Raw genomic sequence first — 18,561 nt, 5'->3', positions numbered from 1 at the left:
AGATTGTACTGCCTATAAGAGGCGAGATTGCTTTTTACTTAACCTTCGTACGTTTAACTGTACGGTAAAAAATTAAAACAAGTGTTTTCAAGGATAAAATATCAATGACAACAAGTATATAATAAGTGTAACTAGAAGAATATATACATAACATACAAGTATTTGTAGACTGATAACATAACAAACGTAAAGAAAAAAAATCATAAACATAAATAAATATCTTTAATGAAAATGGGTGTACCCCTGCCTGGCGCCCAGTGGGAACGGGCGAAAGGCACCGGCAGACCCCCTTTACCTTTAAATAGGACAAATCGGGTCTGAAAATTGATAAATGGATGGATGTAAATCAAAATGGCCTACTGAATATAATGTAGCTCAGACTTGATTTTATATAAATATCGTTTTGTGTTAACTGTGAAAGAAATAATGAATGATTACATAGAAGTTACTATATTCCTATTTTACTTAGCCTTTTCCCAAAAAAACAGTGGAGATGAAAAAGAGCCTGGCAGGAACAGTTGGTGAAAGTTAACTTTAACAAAGTTAACTTTGAAAAAAGTTGACTTTAGAAAGTTAACTTTAGTTAACTTTGGGGGGAAAAAAAATCACAAAAACACCTAATGCCCAGCAGCCTGATGATAAATCAAACTGAGTTATGAAAACGTATTGAATCGGTATCAGCATTAATGTTCCTGTGTTTACTTGGTATCGGATCGATACCTAATCTTGCAGTATCGCACATTTCTATGATATATCATGTAACTCTACAAGATGTGACGCGTCTGAAATACTGAATGATTGATGTTGACTAGTCTACAGGAGAAGTTTTATAAAACAGATGAACAATTGTCGTTCTTTGGTCTTTTTTGCTTTCACATTTCAAACAGGCCGTGTGATTTGTATGATCAGTGGCAAAACCTTTAAACATTACTAAAGATAATCAAAGCTTTTGTTTTGAAATTACGTGACGTCACCCATTCAAGGTGTAACCTGTAGGTGAGCATAGTCACGTGGGTCTGTCTGTCTGTGTTTCTTTCCGTATACCGTAACTGTGAGTCACCTGTGACAGACCAGTAATCCATAGCAAACAACGTAGAGGCTCAGGAGCGAAAGAACGGCTCACTAGTGTGTTTTTATTCACGGATACGGCTGAACGCGGACCATCGGTAGGTGTGTGAAAGCACTGCCATGCGGACCAATGTGTTCAGTGGCCTCCTGCTGATCAGCGGGATCTCTGCGTTCGGTGAGTCACAGCTCATTACAAACTCTGAACTCTGTCCGTTTCCCTCTGGTAGCTACTTCATTAAAACGAGTTCTCAGCCCAGTGTTCACAAACCTTCTCTAAAATGTATCCATTGTGTAAGAATTAAATTATATTTATCTAACATGAGATCTCCCTGTGGTTAATCTTTAACGTGTAATTAAACGGAATTGATCTGAATGATCTACAGCAGCTGTTCTTAATCTTTGGAAACTTGCGGCAAAGATTTCCTGGTATGAAGCAACCCTGGGTCTGTTCAGAACTGAACATATTCTGTAGCCTAAAGGATCCCATTCTTTGATTTATATGATCAATAACAAAATCAAGTCCACTTTTAGTAATAATAATGCTTTGGATTTTATATAGCGCTTCATCAGAGACACTCAGAGCGATTTACAGAATTAAGGGGTTATTCTTTCACTCCACACTTAATGGTGGTAAGCTACTATTGTAGCCACAGCTGCCCTGGCTTGAGGTCTAGACATTGGTTTAGGACCGAGATATTTTCGTCCAAATTACAGTTTTTAAACACATTTGATTATTCTTGAAAATTGATATGTATCAACATTCAGTTATTCACCTTATACATAACTCTAAATCCTGCCAAATATGTGTTGTGTCCAAATAGAATCTATGCAAGCTGCTCACTGTTTTATTTCACACTGTTTGAACTGTTCTTGTATAGAATAACCAAACAAATAAATGAAAACACTACAAACATGATTTTTCTCTTTTTTATTTTGAACACAAACCAACATATTAAAACCACAACACTTTGATGATCGCGCATGCGCACACAAAAATACAAATATATATAACAGTTAATCAATTCACTAAACAATGTCATTATTTCATAAGCTGATTAAAGAATGAAGGTAACACACTAAAAAACACTATTGCACAACAAATTGATGGAACAGATATATTTTATATGATTTCATATAAATGATAAATCATTATTAAAGCACTACACCAGGTACAATGTTATTGCATGGGGCGCCAATTATTTTTTGATGCTTTGACAAAAAATAAATAAATCTAATCATTGCTTTAACACCTCCTATGTTTAGCATGAATTTTCTATTTTTAATTAACCACCAATTTTTTTCACATGGTTAAATATTGAGTAGTCTAGAGCTGAACACAGTCCGCCTGTGTCCCTGAAGGCGTAGCAGCTCCGAGGCTGCACCACCACCTCCGTACCCAAACATCCATTTTTTTTTATTTTTTTTTATTTTTTTATTACTCATACAGGTGCAGGCCGTTTATCAATCACCGTCAGTCACATGATTGACATGACGGCACTTCATTGAAAACAAATATATATTTAACAATAACAGAAAATGGGAACACATCTCAACACCCCCACTTGTTCACTCTTTCTGATTCCCTTTGAACCAAATAAGTAGGCCTGTACAGTGTACACCCTAATAACATAGGCATTGTGTTTACATATATCTGTCCCTGATGCAGGTATAAGTTACACACCAAACAAAATCACATCAAACTTTGACAATTGAGATTTGGTTGCTGGGTTTGTTAATACATCAGCAGCCATTTGTAGGACAATAGATCAGGTGAATCCTGCCTGTATTAACTTTGGATCTCACAAAGTGATATTTGATATCAACGTGTTTACAGAATTGTCACTGTACAGGATTCCTGGCTAAAGCAATAGCTCCCTGGTTGTCCTCATATAGACTACATGAGTATTTGTGGCCATCAAACCACTACAAGAGCTACACACACTCTTGTATGGTCGCGGCTAAAGCCATATACTCAGCCTCGCAGGTGGACAGTGCTACAGTAGGCTGTCTCTTACTTTTCCATGACACTAGTGGTCCATCTTTGTTTAGGCTAATGCAGTATCCTGTGGTGCTTTTCCGGTCACTCACATCTGCAGCCCAATTTGCATCACTGTAAGCATAAATTACATCATTATCAATGTACTTTCTGAAACAGAGCTCTTTGCTTACTCTACCCTTCAAGTATCGCAAAGTATGCTTTACTGTAGTCCACTGTTCAGATGTAGGTCTTTGCATATTTATGACCTTCTCTGGACATTGGGTCATTGGGTCGGACCAGCTAAATCTGTGTGCACCATTTCCAGAGGTGCTTTAGCTCCGGTATCTGGACCTCTATTCCTGGTTTGTATAAACTTCCCTTGTGTGCAGACTTCACATTGTGGTATAGTTTTGTTTCCCTTATTTTTTAATTCCATACCATCAACTACATTCTTCAGTTTCATGATATCTCCATAATTGCAATGTCCTAGGATTTCATGCCAAGTCTGTAAATCATTGTTTCATTCTGTTCCCTTTACTCCGTCTTAAAGCATACAGAATGGACGTTGTTATTTCTCAGTTGCTCTTTATTTATCCTCGTGCCTCTCAGCATACATATTGCTGCAGCCGGCTAGAGCTCCGGTGCGTGTCACACTCAAATCGGTCCCCCTAGGAACACCTACGTATATACATAGCCCTTGACACAATCATGGCATTTCTTACACTGGTCATTGCTAACATTGCCTACAGTGTGCAGATAGTAAAGTTTATTGTGTAAATGTATTGGAAATTTGGTACCGTCTTTATCTAGCAGAACATTCTTCTTCTCACTGAAGATGACCGTAGCTCCGCTGGACGTGGCAGCCTTAACAGAGAAGATATCCTGGGGATATGTTGGAATGTACAGGGCGCTCCTCAGCGACGCCCCCTGCTGTCGACCAGCTACACCTCTGTATCCCCTCTACGCTTTGCGACCCCACTCCTGGTACCATCAGCCAGCTCAACGCAGTGCGTCCCGGCTTGGAAACTTTCAGCGAACTTCCTGAACTTTGTGAAGTCTGTGATGATGTGTGACGTTGCTCCTGCATCCACCATCAGACCTCTGCTCTCCACGTCTGCTACCGGCATCTCCACGTCGCTTATGCGGAAAGCATACTCCTCCTCCTCGTTGTCCCGCTGCTGCTTCTTCCTTCTACACACTGCACTGTGTTGGTACTTTTACAGTGATAACACCACTGTTTACGCTGACAGCCTCTGGATATGTGGCCCTTTGCTCCACATTTGTAGCACACAATGTCTGGATTGTCCTTTGCTCTCTTGCCTTCATCACATTGTCTTCAGATGCAGTGGCACGCATATTCTCAATGTCCTCATAACTTCTAAGTTTAGTCTTGAACTCAGAAAAAGTCATTTTGTCCTCACTCTGAGACACGTGAATAGCAAATGGCTTAAATGAGTCAGGGAGCTCTTTCAAATCATTGCTATTAAAAGTCCGTCACTCAGCGCCTCGCCCGCACTTCTCAATGCGGTGAAACCGGTCTCAGCTCTGATAACGTATTCAGTGACGTTCTCCATGGGTGACTTTTGTAATGACGTCAGTTGTGTACTAGTTGATCACTCGGGGCTTGCCTTTTCCAGCATAGAACTAACAGATGATCTCGTCCGTCATCTGCCGCGTCGCGCATCACCAGCGACAGGCTTTTGTCACCCATAAACTGAACGAGCTCTGCATGGGCATCGTCTGGAGCGGGTGGTCTCTTTAAGCCCGTGGAGATGGAGGTGGCCCAGAAACTTTGTCTCCCACAAGTCGTACCCCTTCTCATCTCCATCAAAAACAAGCCTTCCCCAGTGGGCTGGGGCCGTGTCTTTGTCCGTCCTGCTCATTGTCAGTGCTGCGGTGGACAAACTCAGGTGCACGCGTATAATATTGCGACTTTCATCGTCAATTTGTGTGTGTTTAAAATGATCTGGGCCCATAACCTGTTAGTAGGTTCTCTGTCGCAGTGAGATCGTGATCATTAAAACACAGCAAGACACGTAATTTGCCTCTCGTGATCACCACACGTCTCGTGGCACTCACTCTTTTTTTTATTTTTTATTACTCACACAGGTGCAGGCCGTTTATCAACCACCGTCAGTCACATGATTGACGTACGTCACATGACGGCACTTCATTGAAAACAAATATATATTTAACAATAACAGAAAATGGGAACACATCTCAACAATAATCATGTTTTTTTGGAAAATAAATCATTTATTTTCATATGGAGTTTTATTATAATCATGTTTTTTCCAACATGTGCTTTATTTTGATCCAAACAGAATACAAGTAATAATAATAATAATAAAAAAAAACTCCATTGAATAAATTATAAAACAAATTTTTAATAAACTCAATACATGTAATCATAAAAACTGCATAGAATAAATTATACAACATATTTTTAATACAAACTCAATACATGCAATAATAAAAACTGAAAAGGAGCCATTTAGCACGCGTCAAATAATATTAGCTTTGAACCTTAGCTTTGAAATTAATTTTTTTATCTCAGCACGGCGGAAGTAGTAGTGCATGTTACACAGGAAAATACAGAGAATTATGTTTTTAAAAAGATTATATACGTGTGTGTTCAACAGTTAATTGAGAAAAAATTAATTTGTGGTTGAATTCTTAAAAAAAAAACTGGGTCACAATTTAATGACCGTGGTAAAATGTGGGTCCCAGGGTGAGACCAGTTGAGAACCCCTGTCCTAGACCGATGGTTTCCGGATGTACAAGCCATAGACATTATAATACGTAGACGCCGCATCGACTGCTGCCACCCACTAGAGTGGTGCGTCAACAGGGTGGCCATCTTGGAACGGTGGCAATCGCTCCTACAGTGCATTACATCTATAGAGGAATGATGTGTTAACACTATGAAAGTTGTCATAAATCGCTCAATTCTCAAGCAATTTTCACAGGGTTTGTTTGTAGCAAACGTCAGACATGATTGATAGATAGATAGATATAAATAGAACCAAAGGAACCCAGAAAACATTCAGATGTGCTCAGGTTTTTTATTGACAACATTGTTTAAGGCTATACATTGCATTTCACAATTATTATTATTATTATTATTATTATTATTATTGTATAATTGTAATACTACTGTATTATTATTGCCATTTTATTTATAAATATCATATTCTCATATTGTATTGTTTTTTTCTTATTTATAGTTTATAATATAGTTACTGGTATTCTCGTTGTATTATTATTAATAATAATAATAACATTCTTTATTATTAATAATATTGTTACTGAATTCTTATATTATTTTGTTGTTGTTGTTATTATTATTATTATTATTACCATCACTATTATTACTATCAATATTACTACCACATCATCATCATTCATTATTGTAGCTAAAGAACTGAAATATTCAGTGATGTGGTTGTGGAGATTAAGTGATGAGTGGTATAACCAGCATTTCAAATATATCCAAGCACCTTGTATCATAGCTACGTGTGACATTTTTAAAAAATTGAACCATTTGGAAATTGGTTCAAAATTCAATGAATAATTCTACTTGGAGATTGAGGAATATCTCTCTCTGTAATGTCCATGCACCGCTGCCTCCACTACCACCGGTCCAAGATGGCGGTTGACGTTTTCCTCCACAGTCGATGCGGCGTCTATGTATATATAGTCTATGGTGCAAATATGTACTCCTCCCACCAACACTCACTCACACACTACCTTCATACTAGGCAATGTGGGTGAAGTGCCTTGCCCAAGGACACAATGACAGATACCACTGGAGTGACTGTCCTCCACTGTGGCACCTGGAATTCTCAGTGGTCTCCCATCCAACTACTGACCAGGCCCAGACCTGCTTAGCTTCTGAGATCTAACGAGATCAGGCAATGCAGTTTACCAAGCAAAAACTCGCCAAATACAATTAATAAAGCCACGTAATCCACACAGGGATTGTGTTTAAACAGGCATATACAACAAAATATCTCATAAGATAAAGTTCAAGGGTTTATTAAATCAAGATACTAAAGTCAGACTACTTAACAAAACAATAATAATAATAATAAAACAAATATTTAATATACATATTTACTAATATTTTTTATAATAACTTAAATAATTAAATGGTGAAACTTAAAACCTAAAAAAAATCCTAAAATAAATTGAGTGAAATTGTCTAATGAGCTTTTAATTCATTTAGAATTTATTTCAGCGTTATTTCAATTATTTCAACGTAAACTCTGAATGTGACATTCAGAATCCTGGCTGCTGTTAAGTACACCATAGACGTAAAATCACAAACTCACCAAATGCAGAATTATTCCGAATGTGTTTCTATATTTGTGATGCGCCATGAGAAACCAAACAAGTTGAGAAATGGAGAAAAAGCACATTATTTTTTTTGCAAAATATACTGTTTGAAGTAATAAAGTATTGTATGTCAATAAAGTCAATAAACAGCATATTGAAGTGGCTACTTTAGCATCTATTCTGATTAGGGCTGAACGATTAATTGAATTTGCGTTATTATCGTAATATCATAAAATTAGATTTTTTTAATTGCACCGGCAATTTTTTCTTTTTTTTTTTGTCCTGTTAAGTTCAGAGAGTGTTTAGGAAGTGCTGTCCTCATGTTTCATGAAACGTGAAGTTAGTTAGATATGTTGAAGAGGTAAAGCCACAGATTTGTTTTCTTTATTGTTGTAATCTGTGCTTTAAAATGTATATTTTCTGATTATTTAAAGTTTAAATAAATCTAAGATTGATTTATTGCTTGTGTTCATTGAAAAATACATGACAAGAGGCCCTTGAAAAAATAATCACATATTAAATCACAATGGCGATATTGAGGAAAAAAAATCGCAATTAGATTATTCTCCAAAAGCGTTCAACCCTTTTTCTGATTGAGTCCAACAAACGCTGCTTTAGGAGTGTGTTTTTTATTACGGCAGAAGCACATCATAACTACAATCAGCTGTTTTAAATACTCACCGGAGTCATTCTTTCTTCTCCTCCTCACTGCTTTCCTGAGCACAGAAAGACTCCTTTGAATCCATTGGTGCATTGAGTCACACAAAACAAAAACACGTCAGCTCATCCGATAAAGGCAATACAAGCAGAGTTCTAAATGAACGCTGTGCTTCATTTCAACCCTAAACAGAAAGCAAAGCAATGTGAATCACATTAAAATGATTAAAACAGCTATTGATTACTTGTGATTAGGCCAAAATCTTTCAGTGGCGGAATTTTCAGCCATAAAACGGCCACTGAACCCTTTTATTACTGAAACATTCAAAACAGGATGTTGTGCATGGGCTGTCTGCTGTGTGGATGTATTTCAGTATATCTGAGCACTAAAGTGTATTCTAAGAAGAGGTTGAGATGGAGCACAGATTGAAAACAATGTAAAGTAAACTCAAGTACAGCGTGACCGATTCAGGAATTTTGGGGCCGTTACCAATATTGGGGAGCTTAAGAAGCTGATGAATCGGCTGATACAGATAAATCAGTGGATAACCAATAAATTGGCTGATATAGGAAATAACATTGATATACAGAGCATATATACTGTATATGACCTGACCCCAAGGTTGAAAAACACTGATTTAGTGGCTCCTGAATAGATTTATTTCTATTAGGGATGTAGCGATACAACTTTTTCACTTCCGATACGACACCGATATTGCATCCTTGACTATTGGCCGATACTGCTATTGATCCGATATGATATCAGCACAAATCATACATACTTTTATTACTTATTTTGCAGTGTGGAATGTTAGAAAAGGCTTGATCAAGTGATGTCACTCAAACAGAAAACAATAGTCAGCAACAGGCGGTATGAGAAAAACTGACCCATTTATTATTAACCAATTGGTTACATACATTTTAACCTTCAACATAATATCTACAGTATTCTACAATTTAATAAATATAATATGATACATATCGGAGTTTTTAGATACAGTCCGATAAAATCTGATATTCGTTTTCTGGCTGATATCGGACCGATATCAATATCGGATCGGGACACCTCTAATTTCTATAGTTTTTATCATTTCTGGTCATCTCACACCAGGGGTGGGACCAAGACTGACAATCTCCAAGGGAGAGAGGCGGTGCAGAGAGGAGTTTGTGTGAGAGGCATAGTTGGGAAAGAAATAGGAAAAGTTTAACTATAATTTATCAGAAAACAAGCTTTAAAAAGCCATATTGTTATAACCAATATTGTCTTATTCTAATGTGATCACCTCGATATGGCATTGGCAGAGATTTCCTCCTGCTCATCCCACAAATGCATGTTCCGTACAAATCTGGCACCATTTTAATAAGAAATAAACAGGCTTTCCAGCGTTATAAGATTTATTACCAAGGAGCAGTGTTACAACAAAGAAATAATTGACCAAACACAAATGAGCTTTTTTTGTGTTTATATCGCTATATCTAAATATCGCCTCATCTTACTAAGACTAATTGCAAACAAATGTGTTAGCTAAGAAAAGCAAGACACAGAATGATGACAAATATATATTTTTTTTAGTGTTAATAGTGTTATTGTTTAAGAGGAAGCTTACTAAAGCTAACGTAGCTTAATGAGCTCCAAGTCTTGTTCAGTTGGTATGGACAAAATGAGTAGAATTTTCCGGAATATTTCCAAGGTCATTTAAAAATGCACAGCTCCTAAACTTATTATGATTTACTTTACAAACCTGCTGGCACCATGGTCCTCAACTGGGAGATTTTCAGTACCCCAAACTTTCCTTAATTACAAGCTGTGGCTAAAACCAAGGAAATGTTTAAATTATCAAATGTGTATCATGAAAATATGTAGAATCTTGAACCAGAATATCACTGTCGGCAACATTTAAAAAGAACATTATCTCAAAACCAAATATCTATCAGGTAACAGGGCTCGAGGGGGAGTTATTTTCTTTTATATTCAAAATCAATCCATAACTTCAAATTTCATCTTAGGAACACAAAAGAAGCCGCAGGTTTTTTATCCATGATATTGTGAAGAATATTTAACTAAAAAGAGATTAATAAAATGTACTTTTATCGATAGGTTTTTCAATTTGTAAAGTTGTACTTTGGAAATAATAAATGTTACGCGCACTGCTGCATCATGGATCTCCTTCAAAATAAAAGCACATTTTGTCCCAGGCAAATGTCCGCAACTCAGTGAAAATAGGTCTGCGACCCACTTCTGGGTCGTGACCTACGATTTGAGGGTTCTCAACTGATCTGGCCTTCTGGCTCACCATCACTCTTTTAACAAGCCATAACTCAAATCAAGAAAATGTTTAACTCTCTACATTGATTTCATTAAAAGATCAAGAATATATCATCAAACAAGGTTTTAATATTATTATCAAGGTGATTATAAGAGAGAGTCTTAACAGCTGAGAAGGTACACACACAAAGAAATGAAAAATCTACAAAATCAAATTTTACCAGTTGATTAGTAGGTTTTTGCTGACGTGCGTCGAGGCTTGGAATAAAAAAAATGCCTTGATTATACACGCACTCTAGCAGAATTTGATTCAGTTCCGTGTCGGGCCGGGGCAAAAAGCAGTGTTTTACCCAGGATGTGCAGGCTTTAATGGGTCTGTTGCGTCTCCTAGATAGTACCTGAGTGACTGAAGGGGTGCCTGTCATCTATAAGGTTTTGTTTTTACTCAGATAAATACTAAAAATTGGTTCAACCCACTATTGGTTCACAACTTAGCTGCTATATAGCTTTAACCACCAATAGAATTGGGAAGTTCAGCGAGTCCAACAAAAATAAGACAATAAGGCTACCAATAAAAGAAAATCTTTCATCTGATCAACTGATCTGATCAGATAACTAACTCAATAACATTTTTAACAATGACAATTGAACAATTGAATCATGTTTTTTGTTTTTTTCTTCCAGTTCCACCTCCTACAGATGTAGTGGTGGACTGCCAAAACACCAAAGTCTTTGCCAAATGGAATTACACTGATAAGCAACAGCAAACCATCTTCAGCGTAATACTCTGGTTTGATGGTCGTGCTAGGTAGGAAACTATTGCTGATGTACTGACACATTAAATCAGTCTGCTTCTATTAACATCTTGCATCTTATTAAACACTTTATTAGCCAGAATTGTAAGAAGAACACCACTGCCCATCAGGTGGATCTGAGTGACTGCATCTGGAGTTCTGAGGAGGAATACATGAAATTCATCCATGTCACTGTAACAGCTGTACTGGGAGACAACCACTCAAAAAATGTGTCATCCAACACATTCTCATTTAACCACTTGAAGACAGTCAATAAACAATGTATGTCTCACTTGTAAATGTTTAGTGGTGCATGTTAAATGTGCAGATGTTTAAGGTACAATGGTAGAATAAACCCTTGTTTTCCCTTCCCAGGCACTCTAGCTTTTCCTCCCGTGGATGTAAATGAGGATGATTCCAAATTCACAGTGCACTTCCAGAACCCGCTGGTCTTCTATGAAAAACAGTTCCCAGTCAGGAAGCTTGATCTGAAGTTCACAGTCGTTCCAGTTGAGAATGTATCATTAGAGCATACAGTAAGTGTGCAGTAGAATCATACACAGTAGACACGAACAGTGCTGAACTCTATTATCACTGGAGTTTTATTTAGTGAGCTAGTAGTGTATAGCCTACATATTGGGCTTTTGTTTTGAAAAACACAGAAAAGAAGTGTGTGTCATGCACTATAAAGGAGGATATTTTAATTTTGTTAGAAGCTTATAGAAAATTAAAAACAAAGCTTCAAGTAAAATCATGAATGGGAGGGTATAGTCAGAGCTCTTGTTTTGAATATTTGCAGCTCTTAAATGTTAGTACAGAATTTGAGAGGGATGAGCTGTTTATAATACCAATTTCACCATTTTTTTTCACACAACAATGCATACATAACAAGGATATAGTTTGTATATGTTTTTAAACTATTATCTAAAAGATATTCAGAATTTAAAAAAAAAAAATGTTTCCCTGTATAAATATATTTACCTGGGTGCAAGATGGCTTAGTGGTTAGCATGTCCGCTTCTCGTTCTCAGCAATAAGACCCTGTCTAGGGTGTTCCCCACGCCTAATGCTCAATGAGAGCTGGAGATAGGCACCAGCAGACCCCCGCGATCCTGAAAAAAGGAGCAAGCGGGTCAGAAAATGGATGGATGGAATTTATTTACCTATATATTTTCTTTAGCTAAAAAGGTTCTGTCCTTTTATTCACACCCTGGACAAGACGCAATTCCCCGGACTGTCTTATAGACACACACTTTTACTCTTGTCACGGCAAATTTACAGTTGACCTCATTTGGAGACATGATTTATGCTGTGTTAAATGATGATGTCCAGTCAAAGCTTGATGATTTTATAAAAAAGGATTTATTATAAAACTAAATGAAAAAGAGTACAAAAAAGGAGAGTGTCCCATCGTGTATAGGAAGGGCAAGCAGCCAGGTACTAAGCAGGATGGTCCAAAAAGGTTCTTCCCTGGCTCCGGATATGCAGGACTGACTAACGGTTTCACAGCTTAAGCTTCATACAGATATGAGAAAAAGTCCCAACCCTGAAGGGAAGAAAAGGAGGGGGTCAGATGCCCAACAGTGGAGACGTTGGAGAATGTGTATGTTATGAGGGAGGCTGGCGCCACTGATATCTGTCCTTGATAGTGTGTGCATGTATATCTGCATGTGAGTTTGAGTTTGGCCTTCATAGAGACTGTGTTGCTGGCACTGTGGATACAATACAATCTGTACTGTTAATCTAACATGACTCAGCTGTTCAAAAGTGTAGAGTAATGCAGTCACTGTGTATTAAAACATGACAAATTGTACATATGAACACACATTTGACGATATGATGATGAATATAATAATTGCCATAACACTCTTAAATTTGAAGACTCCAATAATTGACCTTCCATTAATCAATTTTTAGACCCACTTTGTCCTATTTCGGGGTTGAATGGGTCTGCTGATGACCATCTCTGGCTCACACCGGGCGTTAGGCAGGGATACACCCTGGCAGGGCACCCTAGGCAGGGCGCCAGTCCATCACATGGCAACACACAGACAACCACTCACACTCACTCCTATGGGCAATTTAGAGACTCCAATCAACCTAACAATCATGTTTTTGGATTGTGTGTACCTGGAGAAAACCCAAATAACACGGGGAGAACATGCATCCACACAGAAAGGACCCAAGGACCTTCTTGCTGTGAGGCAGGTGGTGTACTAAGCACTAAGCCACCGTGCACCCCCAATAATTGACCTTTAATGCTTAAATGGTTTAAAATCTAACCATAAGTGATATTTGATGCAGTAACACACAGTGACTCTGAACGAATGTAAATACAAACTTATCTGCTAGGTAAAATACATTGGGCAAAGCATATTTTTGAATGTTGACAGATTTACCAAATGCTGTGTGTGGCTTTCAGGAAGGTTTCTGCTCTGCAAAGGAAAACAGCTGCAAGCATGATGTTCGTTTACCTTCGGGTGTGGTCACATGTTTTGCAATCAAAGGAATGTTGCTGGACCCGATAATGGGAGTTGAACAACTGATATTAAATGAAATACAAGCCTGTCCCTCTCATTCCAGTGGTAAGTCAAAGTCAAACATTTTCATCCCTTAGTACCACAAATCCCTCTGCATTTCTGATCCAACCTGAGTACATGACCCAAGCATCTGTGTTAAATAACCTAGAGCCCATAGAAGGAGATGGATGCATCTACTGCAAAATGCATTACAGTTTTTGTTGATTGATTTAACACAATTTCCAAAGTTTGGCCCTTAGTGCCAAAACTCTACACACAAGCCCACTACACATAAAGAAACCACTGACTTCTATGCTGAACTTAAACTCTGCCATCTAAACTGAGCAACCCTTTGTCAAAACTTCCTTTTGGTGTCACTTTTATTTCATCATTCTTTAGGATCAGTGGCAAGATACTGATATAATTTACACAAAACACTATCGGCTTTACTTTTTTATTTTTTCACTAAAATAGTCTCTTTTTTTATTTTATTTTCTTCTCCAGAACAGAGGCAAGGCTTTTACATTTTTGTTTTTCTTCACAACAAATGGTGCCAACAACCAAACATGACATGACAATAGAATCCCCTCTACTGTTGGCATCAAGTCAAAGACATCAGTATAGAATGTTTTATATCAGGGGTCCCCAATCCTGGTCCTCAAGAGCCCCTATCCAGCATGTTTCAGATGTTTCTCTCTTCCAACACACCTGATTGAAATAACCAGGATCGTTATCAGGCTTCTGCAGAGCTTGATGGCGAGTTAATCATTTGAATCATGTGTGTTGGAAGAGGGAAACATCTAAAACATGCTGGATAGGGGCTCTTGAGGACCAGGATTGGGCACCCCTGTTTTACATGGTCAACCAAAGTTGCCATAATTTCATCTGGAATAGGTGTCCTCAAATTTCCTGTGCCCGTATTCACAAAACATCCTAAAAGCTAAAAGTAGCTCTTACTGATGTAACTCTTCTTAGAATTTTTCCTTGTTAGGATAAAAGTAATTCACAAAGCATCTTAGACCCTAAGAGACTTCCTAAGGTGAAAAACTGTTAGGAGTGATGAGGACTTTTAAGAAGAGATATCCTCTGTATGTTTAATGGCAGTGATTTAATAAGACGCTACCGCCTTATATTTATTATCATTATTATTACTAATATTTTTGTGTTTCTGGTTTGTTTTTGTTTGCACAGTGCGCTTTTTTTCTCCTTTTTTTTTTTTCTCCATTTCTATAGCAACCAAACACAGCTCTTAGCAGACTGCATCATACCCAGTAACGGTGTCAACCACACCTCCTCACTAAGATGAAAATGTATGTCAACTCCTGCATCAGAGTTGCTCTTAGAAACTTTCTGAATCACTTTTAAGCTCAGATTCCTTGCTAGGAATTTTTAGGTTAAGTTAGGAGCTCTCTGAGGAGACTCTGAGTAGCTTTGTGAATACGGGCACTGATGTTCCTCATCCACAGTGTTGTCCTCATTGTAGCCTCCATTCTGACAAAGCGCTCAAAAGGCTCCCCAGGGCCTTTTTGTTGTACAGTACTTAGAAAACTGAACATCAATCAGTCTTAGACACACACCTGAAAACACTTACTTAGGCTAAGTATTCTAATGACCCAATGTGTTTTATACTTTAAATTTGAAAAAAAATTCCAAATGGTAACAATAACCGTTCATTTTTCAGCAATGTGTGTTTTGTCTGAAATAGTGTGTAGTGTTCAGGTGTAAGTGTGTTGTACAATTTCAGGCAGTGTGTAAAGCAGCACATGTTTAAAGCTGTAGTATGTATGTTTTTTTAGCTTCATTTAGTCAAAAATCCATAATCACCTTTGAGCATATTGTATTCAAAGTGTTTTGGGTGGACACTGTACTTTTACATCTTCTTTTGGCCTAATATATGAAGTTTAGAAATCCAGGAGTGTGACGCAACTTATTAGTCAATCAGAGCTCTTTTTACAAAGGGAGTGCTCCATGAGCTGTTTTGGGATGTTACTATTGGCTGCCTGACTAAAGTCGATGCGTGTTCTCTGTAGTGAAAGTGCAATGGCTGACATTCCACCAGGGGAAGTCCCCTTTGCGGCAATGGGCACAACGGTTACACAACAAAGCAAGCAAAAAAAAGAAAGACCAACGTGTTGAAGAAACAGTCTAAAGTCCCAAACATACCCTGTTGGAAAGGACTTTTCGGAGGTGTGCTTTGAGTTTGCGGGGATTCCAGTCACTGCTCAGGGTCTGCCCCACGTACTGGTTTGTGAGTGAGAACAGACAGAATAATTTGCATCTAAACCTTAGGGAACCATATCCAAAGTGGAGAGAACAGACGCAGTTCATTTTGCAGCCTGGATGCATGAGTGGCGGCTGAGATCACTGCAGCCGCCTGTGTGAGCTTGTGACCGGGGAGGAGCTCACAGCAGATGCCGCTGTGAGGACAGTAACTACAGATACATGTCACAGTCTAAAACACCAGAAAATTAGCCAAAAGCGCGAGATAAAGTCCCTATATTGTTCACTAGTCTCTATTGAGAAAAAAGTTACAAAGAGCTCCACAGTTGTGCACATTCACGAGGGTTCCGTAAGGGATGATAGGTTTCGAAACAGGGAGGGGAATTTGAGCGTGGTTGTTTCTATAGAAGTCTCTCAATTCTACATACTGCAGCTTTAAGTCATAGTTACAGTGTTTAAGGGATAGTCACAAGTATTTGTTTGGTTTTTTCATATGCTCTTAGTGTGTAAGCAATTGGTAAAAACTGTAAGTTGTGCCACCAACACTAACAATGTAGAAGTTGCGTCAGTTCCCTGTAATTCCCACACCCAATGATTTTAAGTATTCTCTGCTTTGATCAAATATTTCTTCTTTTATATTCTAGTGAAAGAAGTGTGGATCGCTACTGTTGTAATTTTGTCTATCACTGCCTTCATCATCGTTGTGGCAGTCTTTTTTGTCTGCAAGACAAGGGCCTGGACCATGCAGTCATCTGCTTTACCCAAGTCTTTGGTAAGGTGCAAAAATATAACAGAAAGTAGAGCATTGTGACACTCATGTACATTCAGCAATTTTCACCTTTTCAAAATTTTTGGTTTAACACTTGAAAATCACTTCACAGCAACATGTCGGGAAGGCGTGTGTCATGAAGTATGGGATTTTACCCAGAGAGGACATCAATATAGCAACTGTCCAAAGGCCTCAGGTGAAATGTTCAGAATCGTCTGAGGACACCAACAGCTCAGAGAATATTCAGAAAGGATCAAATTGTTCGCTCGACACCTCAGGACAGTCTCTGTATGCAGAGAGGTGTTTCTCAGAGTGGGACCCGCAGGAGCTGCTCTGTGAGACAAAAGGATATGAGAACACTTCAAACCTCTCTGTGAAGACTGACTCTACTTCTCTGGAGTCAGAGGAAGAGCAAGGAGAATCTTTCTCAATCTATGATGCCCCACACATGTTGGGCTCGGACATTGGGGACGAAGACCACGTTACAGGAGACACAGAAAATTAAACTGACTTTGAGATGTTTTTACTCAGCTGGGATTCATTCAGGGATAAACAGACTATACAGCTATGAGCCCTTAGCATGGTGTTGCCTTGCCTTTTTCACCTCAAAACGCTCTCTGACTAAAGTTTTCTGTCAATGCAGAAAATGTAAATCTGAAACGTATGCACTGTGCTGAAACTCAAGACACCTTTAGCATCACTTCCAACAGGCAAACAAAAAATACCTCATGCTTCTTCTAGTCTATGATAAATGACAATTACTAATCTTAATGCAGGTCTGAGGACAGATTGATTTGTGTAATTGTGCTGTGATTTATTTATTTTTTTTAAATAAATGACCCTTTAGAATTTCTTGACTACCTGACGGCAAGAAACTAGCGATTGTCCAATCACCTCACAGCTCGTGGTTGGTCAAATGATGCTAAGATAAGACTAAAGAAAGATATTTAGACTGTTAGGCAGAAACCAGCATTTGTTTGTTTGAGTTCATGTATTATTTCTTAATTTATCTGTTGAGCATTTATCATGTACAAGCAGGTAGGAGTTGTGTACCTCCTGTTCTTTGGTGGACAGTTACCTACAGATGAATTGTAATATTAAGAAACTTGCAGAAAAGCATTAATGCTGGTAAACACTTTGTGGTGTTTAGGTTTTGTGGTGTCGTGTTTAGCTCGTAATCTGAGCTGTTTTGCATTCCTCAGATTCTCAGGTGACATGCTGTGCCACTCCTTAGCTGTAGCACAGCACAAACTAACCCAAGATCCTCTTTTACTTGCGATCACTTACTCTGAAGAACATGCATGGGATTTATTTTTTGTGTAATATTGACCTTAAACAAATGTGTTTTTCTGTGATGTTCAACGGGTCACCAAAAACCTCTTAACAATTTTATTGTGATGATTAAAATGAAACCATGTGCTTTTCTTTTTAAATCTTGTGTGCTTTATGTTGCTTAGCAAAAGTGATCCTAGGTTAATGTTAGAGCAGCTCTCTTGAGCTTTACTCTTCAAGCATGTGTGATTGTAGAACCAGAGCTGTAAACATACTTTAGTTTCAAACTTAGTGCACTGATTTATAAACACAGTATCAGCTGCTGAACCAGGATAATACAGGCAGTGATGGCCAAAGGGTAAAGAACCTGACTTCTTCTGTAACTAGAGAGTCGCTGGCTCAGATTTGCTGTGCTATCCCTGTGGGCGCTTGAACAAGGCCTTTACCTCAGCTGCTCCTCAGGCGTGACACTGTGGCTGTTAACGGCTCAAGGATGTTTTAAAAACAATGACTTTTGTGTATATACTCGTACATACATGGCAATTAAGGGAATTTATTTTTAATAATATGCATCTGATAACACAATGCAGATGAAACTCAAGGCGCACATTAAGTCCAGCAGAAAATTAGCAGCATGGCCACCCCCACCATGGATCGCTGAGCACTTTTCATGTTTGTATT

The 18,561-nt window shown here is 38.1% G+C and overlaps 1 protein-coding gene across 1 annotated transcript; it reads left to right on the top strand.

Moving 5' to 3' along the window:
* Window positions 1-1,003: 1,003 nt before the first annotated feature.
* Window positions 1,004-18,041, top strand: LOC114472077 (interferon gamma receptor 1-like). Its single transcript, XM_028461168.1, has 7 exons — window positions 1,004-1,243; window positions 10,992-11,115; window positions 11,199-11,383; window positions 11,477-11,637; window positions 13,523-13,685; window positions 16,484-16,611; window positions 16,721-18,041. The coding sequence occupies exons 1-7, from the start codon at window positions 1,189-1,191 to the stop codon at window positions 17,111-17,113; spliced, it is 1,209 nt and encodes a 402-aa protein (XP_028316969.1). The 5' UTR covers window positions 1,004-1,188; the 3' UTR covers window positions 17,114-18,041.
* Window positions 18,042-18,561: the final 520 nt, after the last annotated feature.

Source organism: Gouania willdenowi, chromosome 1 (genome assembly GCF_900634775.1).
Source record: "Gouania willdenowi chromosome 1, fGouWil2.1, whole genome shotgun sequence".
In the NCBI taxonomy this organism is placed as follows: domain Eukaryota; kingdom Metazoa; phylum Chordata; class Actinopteri; order Blenniiformes; family Gobiesocidae; genus Gouania; species Gouania willdenowi.
This window is presented reverse-complemented; position numbering and strand designations above follow the sequence as displayed.